The 18,051-nt window shown below is 44.8% G+C and overlaps 1 protein-coding gene across 1 annotated transcript in view; it reads left to right on the top strand.

Moving 5' to 3' along the window:
- The window catches only part of ELP6 (elongator acetyltransferase complex subunit 6), a 418,952-nt gene extending 410,250 nt beyond the window's left edge, over nucleotides 1-8,702 (top strand). The window contains exon 8 of the mRNA XM_069645832.1: nucleotides 4,710-8,702. Coding sequence (XP_069501933.1) covers nucleotides 4,710-4,838 — 129 coding nt within the window. The 3' untranslated portion in view covers nucleotides 4,839-8,702. The remainder of the gene's footprint in view (nucleotides 1-4,709) is intronic.
- The last annotated feature ends 9,349 nt before the right edge of the window (nucleotides 8,703-18,051 follow it).

Raw genomic sequence — 18,051 nt, 5'->3', positions numbered from 1 at the left:
CACACACTCCATTCACCCAGGTCCCACCCACAGGAGGTACCCACAACATACAGTCACTGGGAAGGCTCCAGTCAGTCTAGCTGGGCCTTCACAACAACACCATATATGGAACTTCCACCCAACAGCCAGTCAGGGGGAAGGGACAGAGTCAGGGCTTCCCAGGACTTTGGGAAACAAGGTAACAGGCAATAGAAAGCAAGAGGCCACAGGGGCCATCTTGTTTCCTATCAGGAATCAACTGATCCCAATGGCAGGGCCTGGGTATCCCAAAATGGGGGACACCCAGAGCACCTGTCAAATTCAGCATGGAGCTGCCACCAGCCCATACCCTGCTCTGTGGGCCACCCACAGGTGCCCAAAAACATACACTAGGGGCACAGGGTTGTACCCCTACCCATGGGTGCCATAAGGGTATCCCATTGGTCTGTTCACCAAACCAAAAGAGAGAGCTGCACTGCCAGGAGTCCCACATGGACTCCTGGGCAGAAAACATGACAGAACACACGATAAAAAGCAGTAAAGGACAAGGATTTAGAGGCCCTGTCCCTCTGATGCATTTCCAGCATCACACTTCACAGGGCCAATCGCGTGTGAAACTCCATGCGAACCCCAGTAATACACATACCACGCTCGCACAGGGCCAATCGCGTGTGAAACTCCACGCGAACCCCAGTAATACACGTACCACGCTCGCACAGGGCATACCGCGTGTGATAATTCCAGCGCACCCCAAGAATACACGTTCCCCGCTCGGCGTTTGCTGTGTAGCGGCCCCGTAAACTGGTCCAGGGTTAGCGCAGCCCTTTGCGCTGGATTGGGGATTTTGATGGCATTTCCTTGCGCGATGTGCGTTCTTGGGGGCGTAACTGGCGCTGCGGGATGTTCTCTGCGCCAGGGCTCTTTTTGCCTTGGAAATTCCATGAATACGCGGTGCGCCAGAATGCTGTCTCTGCGCTGCTCGCGTGCGCTGCCTCTGCGCTGAAATCTATGAATTACCCCGTTTGTCTCCAATGCTAATTTACACACTAGACCCATAAAGAATATCCCTCACATCAGCAGTTAAAGGTAGAATTGGATTGAGATGATCTAGTGATTGTGGAGAAGGGGGCCATCTGGTTGCTACATTGATGAGACGTAAAGAACCTAGAGGTAGGACAAACTTTCAAAACCCCTTCTGACAGTCATAACAGATATATCACAACAATCTGGAGAACACTTACTAAATGTAACTGCACAAAAGACCTGGTAATTGGCCCAGATACATTTGTTTATGTATGTACTAGAATTGTTGATGGTGAAATTAGTATTGAAATAATTTCAGACCTAGTTTGCAGACAAGATATTCTCATCAGAACAGGCAACCCTATAGTGATGTTTTACATCAGCAAGCAGATTGGATATGGTCTGCACAAATGTGAAAGATATTGCAAAGCATGTGGAACATGTTGTCCCCACAGAGGCATTTCTCTGTTGGCCGAACAATTCCAGGGATTGGCAATCATGTTGCAGGACTACTGGAAGCACACAAATGGATGTTAGAAATGTAAATAATAAAAGAAGAATTTCAAAGGTGAGGCACACCAGACTTAGATCTCTTACAGAGATAACAGAGAGTGCACAATGACGCAATGCTTTCTTTATTTATTTATTGTTCGCTTGTTAGGTGCTTATACAGGAAGTAAATACTGTTTCAAAGCACCCACAGGGCAACAGCAAGGGACAAGGGATGAGAAACAATTAAAATACATAAACAATATTAAATAAAGTGTGGGCTGGGGGGCAAACCTACTATGCCTTGTAAGTGTTCAGAACGTGCAAGTGCAGAAGGGAGAGGGAATGGGATAGTTGCTGGGGTACTCATGGGTGAGCAACAGGTGAAGTGCAATGTAAGGTAAGTGCGAGCCTACAAGGGTGGAGGGTGAGCTGAGCCAAGTGCTGAGGATAGACGAAAGCTGGGGCAGTTCGATGTGAGATGTCAGGGCCCGAGGATGCATAAGGCCCTGAACACCAAACGAGCAACTGTGAGATTAGCAGAGGAGAGAGGGAGGGAAGGAGCAGGTAAAGAGGAAGGTCTTGCGGTTCTTCCGGAAATTTATGAAAGTCCTGCTCAAGTGGAATAGGGAGGGGGAGGCTGTTCTAAAGAAGCGAGCCAGCTGAGAAAAGCAATCGACCTCATGCCCTCTGTTTAGCGAAACGCTTTAAGGAGTTGGTGCCAGAGGACACAGAGGTCTAGAGGGGGAATATTTAGTAAGAGGGAGTTGCAGATAGTGTGGTCCCTGGCCCCAGACAGCCTTGTGGATGATACAGAGGTATGTGAAGTTAATCTGTGAAGCAACTGTGAGCCAGTGAAGATTTGTTTAGGGCAGGAGAGATGAGGTCCCTGGGCTTGAGGCCAAGGATAACTCTTGCTGCCCTATTCTGGATAAGCTGGAGCATTCGCGGAGTGGAAGAAAGTAGATTCAGGGTGCCTAGACTTACCTCTAGGCACCCACACAGGTGTTAATTGGCAATGTACTGTGGATCAGTTGTATGGGTTTCTACACCTCTCCTGCAACTCCACTGGTTCACAAGGTCATATATAAAATGATAGTAGCACGTGACCACTATTCATGTTGAACCAGCATACAGAAAGATAAAGCTATTATTTTTTCCTAATAATTGTCAACAAATTATGACAACATCCTTAATATCATTAATATCAATATAAAATGTAATATAAAATAATCTATACATAGTCAAGCACTACGAACTATTGGAAGGTTTGATTGATTGCGTTAAAATAGCGAGAGGATGTGCCCACAAGTTGGGATGTATTACAAATAGCTAAAAAGGATCTAAGGAAAGATCTCTGAATGATTCTGAAGAGCGATAACAAGATGAATGATAAGCCTAGGCCGCTTAACCAGAGAAAGGCACTTTACCAAAAAAAAAAATGGTTTAAGATTAATTGGTTTCTTCATAGAACTGAAAGATGGCAACAGCATACTGAAGCCTTAGCAGTTAATCAGTTTAGGTGGTTTTGGTCTCAGATAAGATGGATAAAAAAGCAGGGGTGCGACGGAACAGCAGCAGGCTCGGTGTGCCAAACCTTCCAGTGCATCTCTGACGGTTCCAGAGGTCTGCTTCAGTGTTTCAGGATATTTGGCTCCTTCTGTAGTTTGGTGTGAACTTCAGTAGATCGACCTGGAATGGATGCAGAGCCCCTTCCCTTATCCAAGATTTATTTTGCGCTCAAATCTGGGATAACCAATGGAAGATCTGCTCTCTTGCATGCACTCCAGGCATGGGCCAATCATGGCCCATGGTAGTCTCAGTCATTCAGACATACCAGACATCCTGGCACCAGGAGTGTGGATTGGGACCACACAGTCCCAATCCTCTTCCTGGGCACTAGCACACGTGGCATGCAGGAGCCTTGAAAGATGTGGTTTTCACAGGAGGCTACATGTCCAAATAAGGAAGTCCCGGGTCAGCTCGACCTGGGTTAAGGCTATGGACAAGATGGCCAAAGGACAGAACAAAAGATTAAGTGGCACGGCCATTTTCAACACTGGCCATCGTCAGGGACCAAATGCGATAAATGTGGTATGGTACAATAAAAAGAAGTAAAAATACCAGTAAAGTAAACTGCTGCCACCACTTTGTCTTAGGCAAACTTGTATAACCACCAAAAAATCCTTAGTGTGTGTCTAGGGCCATAAAATGAGAAGACCCCTGTGCACGATATAATAAGGTACTTGCCGCACAGATAAAAAGTTACCAAGAAATGGCAACAAAGTCAAAGACTAAGGGAAACCTAGTTTCCTAGTACTGACAGTCTGACGGACGTGTCAGTTTCCCGGTAACAAATGAGTAAAAGCCTAGGGAGCACAGCTGAAGGCTGTGCTCCACTGGAAAACGTCAGAATAGGTCAGTCAAACAAAAGCGAAGTTTGGGGGGTTCATAATATGGAGGGAAAATTGTGCTGCACTTGGATGGATTGTTGGAGATATGGAAAGTGTTGCACTTAACTGTATCTTGAGGGTAGGAAATGTGGTGCACCTAACTAACCATATTAAAAACTAAATGTTCTGCATACTCACCCTCAAACTCTGAACTAAACACAACCCCACCTCTAGCGCACCACAAACCGCACACACTTCACAACATCCAACATGAAACCAAACACAGGAACAGAAAACCCCCCATGCACATTCATACCTCAACACCACACGGCAGCTAGCAACCAAAAACACACCAACGCTCAGTGACTGTTTTTTCCGGACTGAAGCTGCCAACAGCACATGAAAGCGCTCTTGCTCTTCTCTCTCTTAATCCAATCCCACTAACAAACCCGCCAACCCTCCTTCCTTTGTAGATCCTTCAGAGCACCAAGAGACCACGCAACTGGCAGCAGTGCGCAGTACAAGACCACATAACCTAACGTAACTGATGTATGCATCATTCATATTACTTATTGTTCATTAAATGTGGTGTGGCTTTTTTCTTTTTATTCATAGTTTTATAGAAGCTAAAAAGTGGGGTACTATAGAGAAAATAAACCTAAAGTATGTGTTGAAATGTAATCTGAAGGTGGTGTGAACTGGAGGGACCAAGCTAAAAGGCGCTCCCTTCCATGCCTTGCAGAACAGTTTTTGCCATTAACTTCTATTGCAAGTTACTGGAGATATTCTATTAACTTTCTCTTTTTTCTACCTTTGTGTTTACAGCTAAACATCACCTGGAAGGGACCGTGCCACTTAAAGGGCGAGAAGAATCAGTCCAAAATCTATCAGTACAAAATACAAGATAAAAATGTCAGTTTCTTTGCACGAGGCCTGTCCTCGGCCGTGCTGTGACCTGTGTCCCACACAGCACACTGTGGCTGCTATTATTCTGTTTGCACTCCGCCTGCTTAAAATGTGCTCTGTGCCAGATTATTCCAAAGACTCTGTTTTCGGTCTGTAAGGGATTGAATTAATGGTAATTTATGAAGAGGGCTGTGTACTTCTATGTTTATTTAGTTGCATAAGGTTTCTGTTGATGGAATGATGGATATTAATGGCAAGATGAACAGTTCCCTATTCACACACATGCCTAGAAAACTTAAGACAATTCTGTAGGTAGTGGTATAAACATTTACAAATGTGAGTTGAAGGAGAATAAAGTGTTCTTCAGCTTTCAGCAGCCGATACCCTGTAAAACCCCTTAGCTTGGTCGGGCAGGGTGTGCTTTTTCTCAGCAAAAGACCTCAGAGTGCCTATTTTATGGAACTGGATTTTATTGGCTTAGGTGGGCCATTGAATTGGAGTTCCAGGTAGGCTGCACTTGTTTACTAGTACATACGTCAGTGTACCAAACTGATGACAAGTTCTGTAATACCTGTGATTTTAAAATAAATGTAAGTGTATTTAGACGGATAGTAAAGTAAAGGATGGACAATGCGGGGTTGGAAAGCCCCTGTAGTGAGCTCAGGGGTCATAAAGGCATGTAGACTTCCACTAAAAGGGTTGGGTTACATGCCAAAGCTAAAATGTACTGCCATTTGGAGGTCAGAACCTAGTTGGCACATGACCATACTACTAAAGAAAAATGTACCTAGAAGGAATTGGATACCATCATAGGATTGTTGGCTGTTTGTAAAACCAGGGCAGTCTGCCCACTGGGCTGAAGAGGTAAATAGCCTCAATATTAAACAAGTATGTCCTATGTGTGGGATCTCTAATAAAGCACATTCACAGGAACTGTAGAACTCAAACACAAAGTTGAACTAAGCAGCTTCACAGTTGTTTCATGGCATTCATCACTTGGGACCAAATGCCCTTAATAGAATGGTGCTGGGGCACAGCCTTTAACCTTCATTAATACTGTAGAAAACAAGATATCTAGTGAACATGTTGCTAACTAAAATGTAGTCGTTGGTGAAAATACCTCTGCAGTGAAAATTTTGCTAAGAAAAATGTAATCAAAATGCAGATGAAAATAGACAAAAATACAGCGCTGTTAGGCTAAGTGTTTGGGGTAAGGAGAGTTTGGGAGGGCTTGTGATTTCCTGGTTTAGGGTTAGGATAGGGCTTTAGGGTAAGGCTAGAGGGTAGGGTCAGAGTAAAGATTTTGATAGAATTAAGGTTAGGGTCAGGGTGGTTCTGGAAGGCTGGTGATGTTGGGGTGGGTTCGGGTAGAGGAAGGGTCAGGGTAAGTGTTAAGGTAGGGTTATGATGAGGCTATTATAAGGTAAGGGTTTGGTTTAGAGTTAAGGGTATGGGGAGGGCTGATCATGTTGGGGTAGGTTAAGGGTTGAGGATAAATCTAGGAGCTTGGGTACAGTAAGGGTTCAAGTAAGTGTTAGTGTTTAGGTTAGGGTAAGGCTAAGGTTCGCTTTAGAACAAGGGGCTTGTTTAAGGTAAGGCCAGGCCTATGGAATGTGTGGGGGGTGTTAGTGATGGGGTTGAATTTAGGGCCACTGTTCTACCTAACTATTTTGTTGTTTATTGCGTTGCATGCGAATAAGGTATTTTGGCGCACTGAAGTGTTAGGGTTAAGGAATGCCCTAGGGCTAGGAACAGAATGAACGGCTGAGTTAGAGTTAGGGATAGGGTGATTGTGAAGGGTTGATGATTTGGGATTTGGGTCGTCATTTTTGCACTTGTGAATGTTTGAAATTAGCTTTTTTGGCAACCTTATCACTGGCAACATTTTCACACTTTCCATTGCTTGCATTGACTGACTATATTTTGAAAATTACTTTTTTGCTCACTACTTTTTCCCATGAGTACATGTTCCAGTGACATTTTCACATAGAACTAAAAAGAACTACGCACAAATTGCACATCTCCCCAGGCCCGTCCCCAGCTGTTTCATAAGGCCAGATTCTAGCACCAGCAGAATCACTGCATAGCCTTATCTTCCTTTGTGATAGTGCATTATAGGAGTGATCTTCTGGTTACACTGAGCACTGTGCAAGTGGGTGTTTATTTGTTTTGTCAACCTGTTTATTTGGTTTTCAAGTAAACAAACAGTAGTACATATAATCAAAGATTAAGAACATCTTGTAAGGTGCGGCTTATCAAAATGCAAGTGTGTATTTCTTATTCAAAATCAACACCCCAGTGTCTGTTTGTCTTGGATCTTGGGTGAAATACTCAGATAACATATTCTATGGAGCATAGGGCCATGGGGCATGTTTATTTTCGACAGTGGATTTCATCCTGCATCTTTTTTTTTAATAGTCATATATTGAAATGGTGTATATTTCACTTAGTTAAGTTACTGCATTGTCCCCTTTTTGGGGGCAAGTTAACTTTGAGCATACCTGTATCTGTGTTACTCCCTCCCTGTAAAGGTATATTTTATAAGCCAAAGCCACCTGTGTCTCAGCCGGGAGTAACCGTTGACATACAAGTTGTCACATGTTCCTGTTTGTTGCCACGCAGGAAAGAATTAGGATTGAAATAGGCCTTTATGATATGATTGCAGTTGGTCAGCTCTACATAACTAAGAGAGAGAGAGAGAGAGAGAGAGAACATGTATTTAAAATATAAATATTTTATTAGTTATGATGTGCACTGTAATGAATTCCCCTGCCTGGTACTGGTGAATTCTAGTGGTATAACCAAGGGGCAGAGTGCCCCCACAAGCTTCTGGATGACGAACCGTGAGGGATCCCACTGGTCACTCCCATTTAGCCCCCTTTCATAGGACAGGGTTACAGTCAGAGGATGCTAACACAACACTGGCTGTTTAAGAAACAAAGAGACTGCCTGGCTCAAGAAAGGTCAGCAACCCTCTCCACCAGCAATGGAACCTTACTGCCCAGTGCCTTCATGGTGCCACCAGACTAGTGGCACCTTCCCTTTTTAGGAGACCAGTATCCCAAGCATTCACAGAAAAGCATACAAAATGTTTACTAGCGTTTTCAAATACAGCAAATATCACAGCTCCACCAGCTCCCTGAAGATCCCAGAAAAGTCCTACTTAAAGTCCAAGATGGCTGACCAGCCATTTAAAGTCTTGGTCCACATCCCCAGCCCAATAGTGAGCCCAGTGACACCAAACAATCCTAGCCCCTAATCCATTTTCCATCACTGGTTGAGAGCCTCACAGGGAGTTTGGCTCTGGGGGAGAGGTTACAGATATATGTAAACTCAGACAGTTGGTATGAGTGTTTGAGACAGTTGTGGTCGGTGCAAGTTGGCGATATTGGAAGGGGTCGGTGGAAGGAGGTTGGAGACTAGTTTGGACATGAGAGATGGAGAAGGACGCGGCAGGAGAAGTTGAACCCAAGGTTGGTGAACATTAGGAGCAGCAGGAGAGGATAAGGAGGAGGTTGATCTATAACTGGAGGAGGGAGGAGAAGATGGGGAGGTGGTTGATGAACATCAGGAGGAGGAGGAGGCAGCAGAAGATAATGAAGATATCGGGAGGAGGTTACAGGAGAAGATGAGGATGTTAGTGAACAGAAGGAGGTGGTAGTGAGACAAGCAGGAGGAGCAAGCAGAGACACCGGAAGGTACGAGGAGGCCAGTGGAGCCCAAGTCAGGGCCAGGGGAAAGAAAAAGGGTGAGGGAAACACAAGCCTGATGTTGAGGGGAACAACCTGAAAGAGACATGGAAACAGAGTGAGGGAAGCCCTCAACCCGGAGACTGACTCAACCTTGTAATTTCAGGTCAGACTGTTTTGGGCAGGTTCAAGCGTCTTGTAAATAAACCTATTTGTTATCACATTCTGGCGTCCTGTTCTTTTGTGCAGTTTGCTTGGCTATATGACAGCACCTCGTTCATTGAGGATTGTAGGCTTTTCTTAATTTTATTTTTTGGGGGTTTTCATTTTCATTTTGGTTTTGTGCTTGTTTGCTAATGTCACATGTGCTTCATAAAGGCCATATTCACCCGGTGGATCATGGCAATGGGTGTTAAACTGAGCAGGGAGGAGGTCCTGGAACTAGCAGAAAGCAGGAATGAGAAGACGACTTTCCTTTTTCTTTCATTTTCTTTTTTTTTTGCGATTACAAAAAATAAATCTAAGTTAGCATAAACAAGAGCGGGAACAGATATAACATAAAAGGAGTATTCCCAGGTACCTAAACACATCAAAATATAAGGGAAAGTAAGATAAACACAAAACAGGTGGCACTGCAACAACTCTGTAACAACCAGAACAATCTTAAAAATGAATCCTGCGCAATGCTCTCAAAGTTTAACCCTGCTGTTGCCCCTTAATCTTGAGTACCCAAAGGGCCTGTGGGGTTATCCTGCCTACACTTGAATCCTAAGTGGCATAGTCTACTGTGGCATGGAGTTTCATCTGTTCATAGATCCTTCTGGTTTTGACCATTGTTGAAACAAGTGTGCCATGACGGGCATAAGACTCCTGATTATCCACGCCTTGGTGGCTGGGAGATCTCCTGCAGATCCTGGGCTAGGATTCACTTTGGACTGGGCCCAATTGCAATCAGGTTGAAGCTGCAATGGCTGGCGAGGAACCGAAGTGGCTGAAACGGAGGGCCTGCTATTGGAATTCGGTGAGTGGAGAAAAAAGGCACAGATTGCAGGTGCACGGCAGAGCACAGCAGCAGTTATGTGTGATCTCTCCCCCCCACCCCATGTCCCTTCCTACAGGGTACTGTCTGGAGGCTGAGGCCTTGCTCAGGGAGGTCACCGGCTGAAGTGATCAGGTGTCCACATCTGCCGACCCTTGTGGAGAAATCTGTGAAGACCCGGACTGTGTTCCCTCAGACCACTGCTGAGAGTTGAGGGCTTGGTGAAGGCAGCAACTCTTCACCTCCAAATAAGAGTCCCACTGGCAGAGGCTTCTGTTGGTGTCTGCTGAAGAATCAAGAGGTTGCGCAAGGAGCCTGAATCAGCTGAGCTGCCCCCAGACGCGCTCGCTAAACACTGGGAGGGCTTGAGCTGGCCCTGTGAGTTGGCACAGGAGCTGCGAGATAGAAAATCATTTGCAGCAAAGATCAGGAGAGCTCAGGAAATGATCTGGATGTGGAGCACTTTGCTTGTATTCCTAACCCCCATCCATGTATGCGCTCCGAAAGCACTCCGATGCCTGCCTGCATTCCTTACTGATCATTGCTAGTGGTGCACTGCAGAGACAACAGATGAGGGCTACAGGCGGAGCCAAGGACAAAAAAAAAACCATTTCACGAAACTTTGCTCCTTCATCACGTAGAAATGGAGAAAGGACAAACCTTTTTTGGTGTCGCTGAGGATTGCTCTGGTCTTGTTCCAGGGGATCGAGTGTCCCGTGGGTATTGCAGAAAGGGGACTCTGGACTAGGAGTACGTTAGTCACCAAAGTAAGTCACTTTTCTTTAATCAGCTAGTCAAACTGAATTCATGTTGCACGGTAAATGGGGATAAAGAACTACTATCCTGAATTGTTTGACTATTGTTTAATCCATTAGTTTTCTGACCGGTTTCTACCAATTAAACTGGTAGTTGATTCTTCGTTGTGGGACCTTGCAGATAATTCATTGTAGGCAATGTTTGCATTCCCCCCAGCAGCAGCTCGGCCTTCGGTAATCGCAAGGTGGTATAAGAAGCTACTAGCCCCCTAAAAGCCAAAGGAGGTAACCTGACCCATTGAGCCCCTGCTGTAAGGGGGATGGACGATATGGCCAACATTCATCTGTATATGGTTTTAACAAGCTTACTCTCTGACATGTGATGGTTGGTAGAGGGAGCAGTTTCTGCAGTTTAAATTTTCATCTTATTCAAATTGTAGGTTACATTTTTGTGAACATGCCTCTTTTAGATCTATGCATTGACTTCCCAGTACATCCCCACCTTGATAGCCAACATGCTTATCGTTAAGGAAGTCCAATGGCCTATTTGTCTTAAAATGGATGATTATTCTCAAGTATGGTCCGAATCTATACATTTTGACTTAAAGGTTTGTATTGTTTTCAAGTGCAGCTCAAAGAATGCAAAAACAGATGTCCCAACAACCTATACCCAACTCCCCCCACACCCGGCCAATGGTGACCTGTAGATCTACACCATACTCCCTCATACGTATGTTGAATTCCATATATCTTTCAACTACCAGTTGCCTTATATACCTGTTAGACTCGAGACCCACCATCAAACACTCAGTAAAATAGAACAATAAAGTATAGCTTGTACAAAATGTCAATACAGTTCCAAGGGTCGAAATGGGGGCATGATGTAAAATATATATAAGGTCTATTCATGGAGGCTTGTCATCCGGGGAGAGTCAAAGTTCAGTCAGTAGTAGACCCCAATCCAATGCCACATCTCCCATGTCCTCTCATTTAAGTTCCTGTGTCACAGCCTTAGAAAGTGTTTGACATGTTGTGTTAGTCTGTCCAAATATGCCTGGATGTACCCTTGATTAAACTGTTAATAATCAGAAATGTTGAGGGTTTCTACTAAGTTTGAGACATTTTGCTGGTTTGTGAAACAAAGGAAAACCTTGTTGTATGTGGGGTTGGAGTAATTGACAGTTTGTCAATAGATGTGTATTAATATCCCAGTGAGATTACTTTAGTCATTCATTTTTGCTTCTTCCTCAGCAAAGATGAGGTCAGTCACTTTAGCCCATACATGCTGCAGCGTATTACGCCAAATGGAAAGAATCTGCCATTTCAGATCCAAATCTAGTGCAGTTCGGGGAATGTTCTGGTCTGAATTTATGTATTCTGTATGGTGGGAGATATGTCCTATGTGAGGAACCTGAGGGTGTCCTTGCTTCCTTCTCCCCAACGTCCTCTGCTCAGGTGGCCATGGAAGGGCCATCGCTTTTGGATCCCGACCCCAGGGGTGGAGATGCGAGGGAGGATCACCTGGGTAGGGGAGACTTGGGGCATGGTATGGGGATCCCCTTAGGTGAGATGCGGTATCCCCCATTTCCATTTCCTGATGAACCCTTAATCCCAGACGCATTAATGGGATATTGTTACCCCTTTCCCTCTGGCCATGATAACACCAGAAGATATTGTCATTCTAAAAACACCAGAAAGCGGATGAAGAGAAGGAGGTTCAAAGGCGAGACATGGTTTCCCCCTTTTCCAAATGAGAACCAACATCTATTCTTTTCTAGTATATTTTTATAAGGTGCCAACTAACCCGCAGGCCTCAGAGCGCTCAGAACAGACAGTACATACACAAAACAGAAAAAGAAGAGTTAGAGGGAAACAATCCAGCTGTGAACAGATAGGGGTCAGTGAGGAAGTAACCTACATGCCACCTCCATCAAACAGGAGGGTTTTAAGAGTTTTCCAAAATTGAGCAGACAATGGCAATTGTCTGATGAGTAAGGGGAGGCTATTCCAGACTCTTGGCCCCCAGGCACCAAAGCTCAGATCCCTTTATGTCCTCAGCTTGAAACAAGGTTGCAATAAAAGGTCCCTATCATTAGAATGCAAAGTGCATCTAAATGGCTGCTTCTTGATCAGTAGCTGAAGATAACTTGGTGCTGTGCCTGCAAGGCACTTGTAAACCAAGCAGGATGCATTAAACTGGACCCTTTCGCACACGGGAAGCCAATGCAGCTTCCTCCGAGCATGAGATACATGTTCTTTGCGCCCTAGGCCTCACACTGCTCTGACAGCTCCATTTTGGATTGTCTGCAGCTTTTTTAGGTTGGCCGCAGTAGTGCCGACCAATAGGCTATTGCAGTAGTCAATCTTTGAATTGATGGTGGCTGTCGCTATCAGGGCTCTATTTCCTTCTGAGAGGTAAGGTCGAATTTGCCACAACAGATGCGTGGTGTAGGTGCAATGGGCGCTTATGTTGGCCACTTGTTTTTCAAAATTTAAATTGCTGTCAAAAATCACGCCCAATGTCTTGACGGAACTGGAGACCTGAATGATGGCTCCACCCACTAGAAATGATTCATATTGAGGTTCAAGAGTCTTGAGTTTGACTGTGCTGCCAATAATCGGGATCTCTGTCTTTTTATCATCAAGTACCAAGAAGTTGTCATGCATCCAGCTCTTTATGGCATCATAAACTCTGGTGACCAGCAATACATCTGCCTTATAAGAGCCTGTTAGTTCCAGGACGATCTGGGTGTCATCTGCATGACACCCAGGCCATCCAGTACATCAAAGCAGATCTTGGAATAGATATTGTAGAGCAGAGGGGACACACTTTAGCCCTAAGGAATGCCACAACTAAGGACCAATTCCTCTGACTTAAAATCCCCATAAACAACCCTTGCTCTCCTGGGGCCCAAGAATGATCTAAACCACTTTACCACTGATTTTAAGCATCCTCCCATCTCACTTAGCCTGTCCACCATCCTATCATGATTGACAAGATCAAATGTGGCAGACTGGTCTAACAACATCAGCATAGCCACTTTCCCCTGGTTGTATCTGGTTAACAGGGATTCGACATCTACAAGTGACATTTCTGTGCCATGATTTTTTTTAAATCCAGATGGTCTACCAGACAGTAAACCCTCCTCCTAAACAAAAGCGTCATATTGTACGCAGGCAACTTTGTCGATAATCTTGAGGAGAAAGGGGACTTTGGTGATGGGGCGATAGTTCAGTGGTTCCTCTGGGTCAATCCCTTCCTTTTTCAGCAAGGGGGAAATCTAGACTTCCTTGATGCACTCTGGAACTATCCCTTGTTGAAACGAGCGATTTATGAATGTCGTGACTGGGACGGCTATGCTTGAAAAATATTCTTTGAACACGGTCGCCTCTGCAGGTGGTGGGTTTAAGATTTTCCACAGTTGTAGATATTTCATTCACTGTGACCTGCCTAAACAAGAATGTGTCTTTGTCACACCACCCTCCCCCTGCTTTATATGCTATTGTAATCCCTCTCCCCTCAATTCCTGTCATTTATTTCACTATAGTACTCAGACGAAGAAGAGGCGACTAGGAGTGATGTACACTAACAGATCCTTCCACCATTCTAGTACTTAGATGAGGAAGAGGCCTACAGACTGGTGTAAGGGTCGGACATGTCCAGAATGCTTCACTAATTGTGGTAAGGTAAATGGGCCTGAAGACTTAAACCTGCAACCTGTTAAACAGTTACATGTGTATAAAAAGTGGAGGTGAAGAGAACACAGGGAAGCCGGCAGAAGGAGAAATCCTGTGGAGTATGAGGCAGCCAAGGGTGGTCCTGTTGGGATACCAGGACGATGGCGAGAACTGGAAGAAACTGTGGCGCCAGGGCAAGGAAGGGCCGTGTGAAGAACACATCATTAGGAGCCTCACTGGTCGTTGACTGCATCGGGAACTGCGGGCGAGAGAAGAAATCCAATCATTGTAAGTCACTTGCAGCCTCCGCGGAACGAGAGAGAGAGAAAGCGAGAGAGAGAGAGAGAGAGAGAGAGAGAGAGAAAAAAAAAAAACTGGGTGCGGGGCTCGCCGTCCACCGAGGAAGTGTACGTGGAGCAGAGCAGGAGGTGACAGCCATCGGGGGCAGACGCCGAAGACCGCTGAGTGAGGAAAAGGGATGACTTGAACCGGGGCGCTCCTGGGACTGTTACGTGGCAAAAGGGAATACCAAATGAACAGGAATTAAGGTGCAAGATACGGTGAACCAAAGTAAATGTTTTTTGATGATTACTGCAAAGTGTGAGCAAATAAGAACTGGAAACTATTGAATACCAAACTGAATTAGAGCTTTTGGTGAGCATATGAAAGCTTTTATAAAACTAATGTGCAAACGACAAGTTGGTGTGAAAAGACGAATACCATATGCTTCAAGTTAAGAGCAAGTATGACAAAATGCAATATAAAGCAAGACTGGACATTGCTGAAGAGTGTGACTGCAACGTGGTGAAGCGAAAAAGAGCACCACAAAGTGATCTGTATAACTAAACTCATGGTGGCAAAGTCCAGAGACTGGCAAAGAGTGACCCACATTGTGGTAAAGCCAAAAGGCTGACAAAGAGAGAGCCAAGTGAGTGTGAAAAAGAACACGGGTGCAGTTACAGAAGAACCTGTGTGGGCAAGCAAGCCTAGGGTGACCGGTTGCGTGACCTGTAATGGGTGGACCGTGTGATCCGACAACTGCGCCCAGACTGGGTATACCCCAACTGTGAAAGCCAAAGAAATATACAGAAAGTAATTACAAGTGCCTGAAAGAGATTGCTAAAGTTAAGGAGAAGAAAGCAAGCTGTATGAACTATCAGTAGCTAGAAGGAGTATAACACTGACCTGGAACTGGTTTTGTATATTGAGAGACTGACCTTAAGTACAAGTTTGCAAACTGGTGTCATGGGGAAGGAGAATCCTGAGACTCATTTTGAACTGTGTTGTTTTCTTGGGGTAGGGAACCCTGAGATTCCTTTTGAGACTTTGTGGAACTGTCTTGAACTTGGGAAAGGGAAGCTGGAAGAAGCTCAGAACTTGACATCCCTACACATTGTGTAGCTTTAGTTGTGAGGGCTAGTATAGGTTTTGGACACAGACAGCGTTTTAAGTTGAACTTACTGGCTCAGACTATCCTTAGTTTCTTTAGGTAGGGAAATCCCACCTTAGCATAGGGCAAGTTAGCCCTTCAACCATCCTGACATTTAAGTTAATACACCATTTTTATTTGAACTTTGAATCTGTTGTCTGTGTGCTGCTTCATGATGCCTTCACAAATGGTGTCAGAATGGGATACACTCAATTGATACAAACTGAGGGACTCCTATCTGGTTTTAATAATATAACAAACTGCAGGGAAGGATACAATTGTGAAGGTTCAGGATCAAGATTGAGTTTCAACCCTAAAGAAATTAATTTTCCTCCAACTACATATCCCAGTGAAGTGTCAGGATTTATTCTATCGATCTGAGATCTTTGTTGATACCCTTTCCTGTCATTTGAAGCACAGGGACAAAATGTTTTTATCAATTAGAAAAGCCCAAACATTTATATACCTGGAGCTTTGGGTCCCAGAAGCCTGGAACAGCAGAATTCCTCTACCACTTTCCTACCCTCTTTCTTAGAGCTAGTAAAAAAGGAAACCAGACAAGGGGTTCAAACAGATACCAGTCTAGAGAGGGTTGACATTAAATCTGATACCACTGAAGACCTGGAATTTTCTTCCATGTCAGATTCTGAAGGGCGTTCCAGTGACACCATGTCTTCTCCCAGCACAGCAGCATCTTTAGAGGAGGTGTTATCCCAAGTGGCCACACACCAGATCCAAGCTGAACAACGATTTCAAACAGGGATAGAAAGGCTAATTGCCGCTCAAGAGTAACAAATTATTCGCCAAGGAGTACTTCAGCCATACAAAGAGGTAGACGATCTGGGGAGTTTTTTCTTAAACTTCAAGTGGAGGATCTCAAATTGTGTTACCTAGGTTTCCTACTCAAAGGAGAATTACAGACCTCCTATCAATTATTACATCCTCGTGGGACAGGCGCTTTATTTATTTTTTTCATTTGGTTTTTATTGAGTTTATAGAATCACATCATACACATGCAACAAATGGTACAACGTATGGATCAACAAAAACATATTGAAAAAGTGAACGAACCAGTTATGCAGGTGCATTTCTACTTATTTCCCTTTTCCTTCCCACCCTCAGCCAGGCTCAAAGATTTGTTGCTATAGTTGTTGGTACCACGAGAGGGACCTTCGCCGTGCATATGGACAATCACTCATACTTCGACATATATATTATTGTAGGTGAGTATTATCAGCTCGCTGAGGTTACTGCTTAGTTGGCTGTTTCTGCGGGTGTAGTTTCAGTTGCCATATTGTGCAAAGAAATCAGCCCAGTCTGTTTTATTGGAGTTTTATCTATGTGGATGGCCGCAGTGAGACGGTTTATGCAGTATAAGTACAAAGCTACATTGATCCATTCAGCTTTTCTCTGGAGGAGTACTCTTTTCCAGAACATGGTCAGACATGCCCTGGTAGCAAAGGAGTAGGCCATGTGCCATCTTCGATAGTTTAATGAGTTTGTCATCCTGCTCCTCTAGGCCAAACAATATTAGCATTGGTACTTTCTACCTCATCACCCCATCTAGGTCTTTGATCCAACTAAGGACCTCATCCCAATATGACTGGACCGCTGTGTAGCCCCACCACATGTGCCAGGAAGCGGCTTTTGAACCACATTCATGCCAACAAAAGGGACTTGCTCCTTGGTACATCTTGGCGAGACGGACTGGGTCGTATTGCCATTTATGGAGGAGCTTTATACCGTGAAGTTTTTATTGACAGGCAATCTACGTTTGTGAAGTTCTTCTATACATCTTGAGCCAAGTGCTCGGGGAGAGCTCTCTCCCTAAGTCTCCTTCCCATTTTTTCTTTAATTTGTAGGCTGGGGATCCCTTTGTTTCTATTAGGGTTCTGTATAGTGCTCCTATTAAACCTCTGGTGCCGGTACCAGTGTACAGTACTCTCTCGAAGGGTGTAAGCTCTCTTTGCAATTTGTCTTTCCAGACATCTTTGATCATGACCCCCTTCAGTTGTAAGTATAAGAATACTGGAAGTGGCCCCAGCCCCAATGCTTCCACGAGTTCCTGTATGGTAAGAAAGGTTCCCCCCTTCCAGAGATTTCCTGCTCTCTCAAGTCTGGCCTTGTACCAAGCCTGGTACCTTGCGGGGTTCCGTATGGCGTCACAGATCCCTAGTACCCATAGGTGGCCCAGTGGAGAAGGCCAACTTGCGAACCCTTCATCCCTACTCCCTGCCGCCAGATATTCCACAGGGTTCCTAGTATGGGGTGATCTTGTATCCTCGTGAGTAACTTAGCTCTGGGTACCCATAGTCATTCTCCTACTGTTGCAGGGCGGAGGTGGTGGTTGTCAAGACCCACCCATTGTAAGCCTTCCCATAGTCTAAGATGTGGGATCAGGATTCTCAGTTGTGTGGCTGTATAATATGAATGTATGTCTGGTAGCCCCACCCCTCCATTGTCTTTATGCAGGTGCAGTAGTACATTTGCAGACACTAGGTTTCTTGCCCTGCCACAGGAAGCGTGTTAGGGAGCCCTTGGTTTTCCTGAAGTAGTCATCGGGTAACTGTATGGGGAGCATTTGGAAGAGGTATATGATCTTAGGTAATATCACCATTTTGATGGCACTGAGTCGTCCCATCCATGAAAGTGTGAGCTGGTTCCATCGTTC

Source organism: Ambystoma mexicanum, chromosome 2p (assembly GCF_040938575.1).
Source record: "Ambystoma mexicanum isolate Mex_15411 chromosome 2p, UKY_AmexF1_1, whole genome shotgun sequence".
NCBI lineage: Eukaryota > Metazoa > Chordata > Amphibia > Caudata > Ambystomatidae > Ambystoma > Ambystoma mexicanum.
Note: the sequence above shows the minus strand (reverse complement) of the source record. Positions and strands in the feature narration are given on the sequence as shown.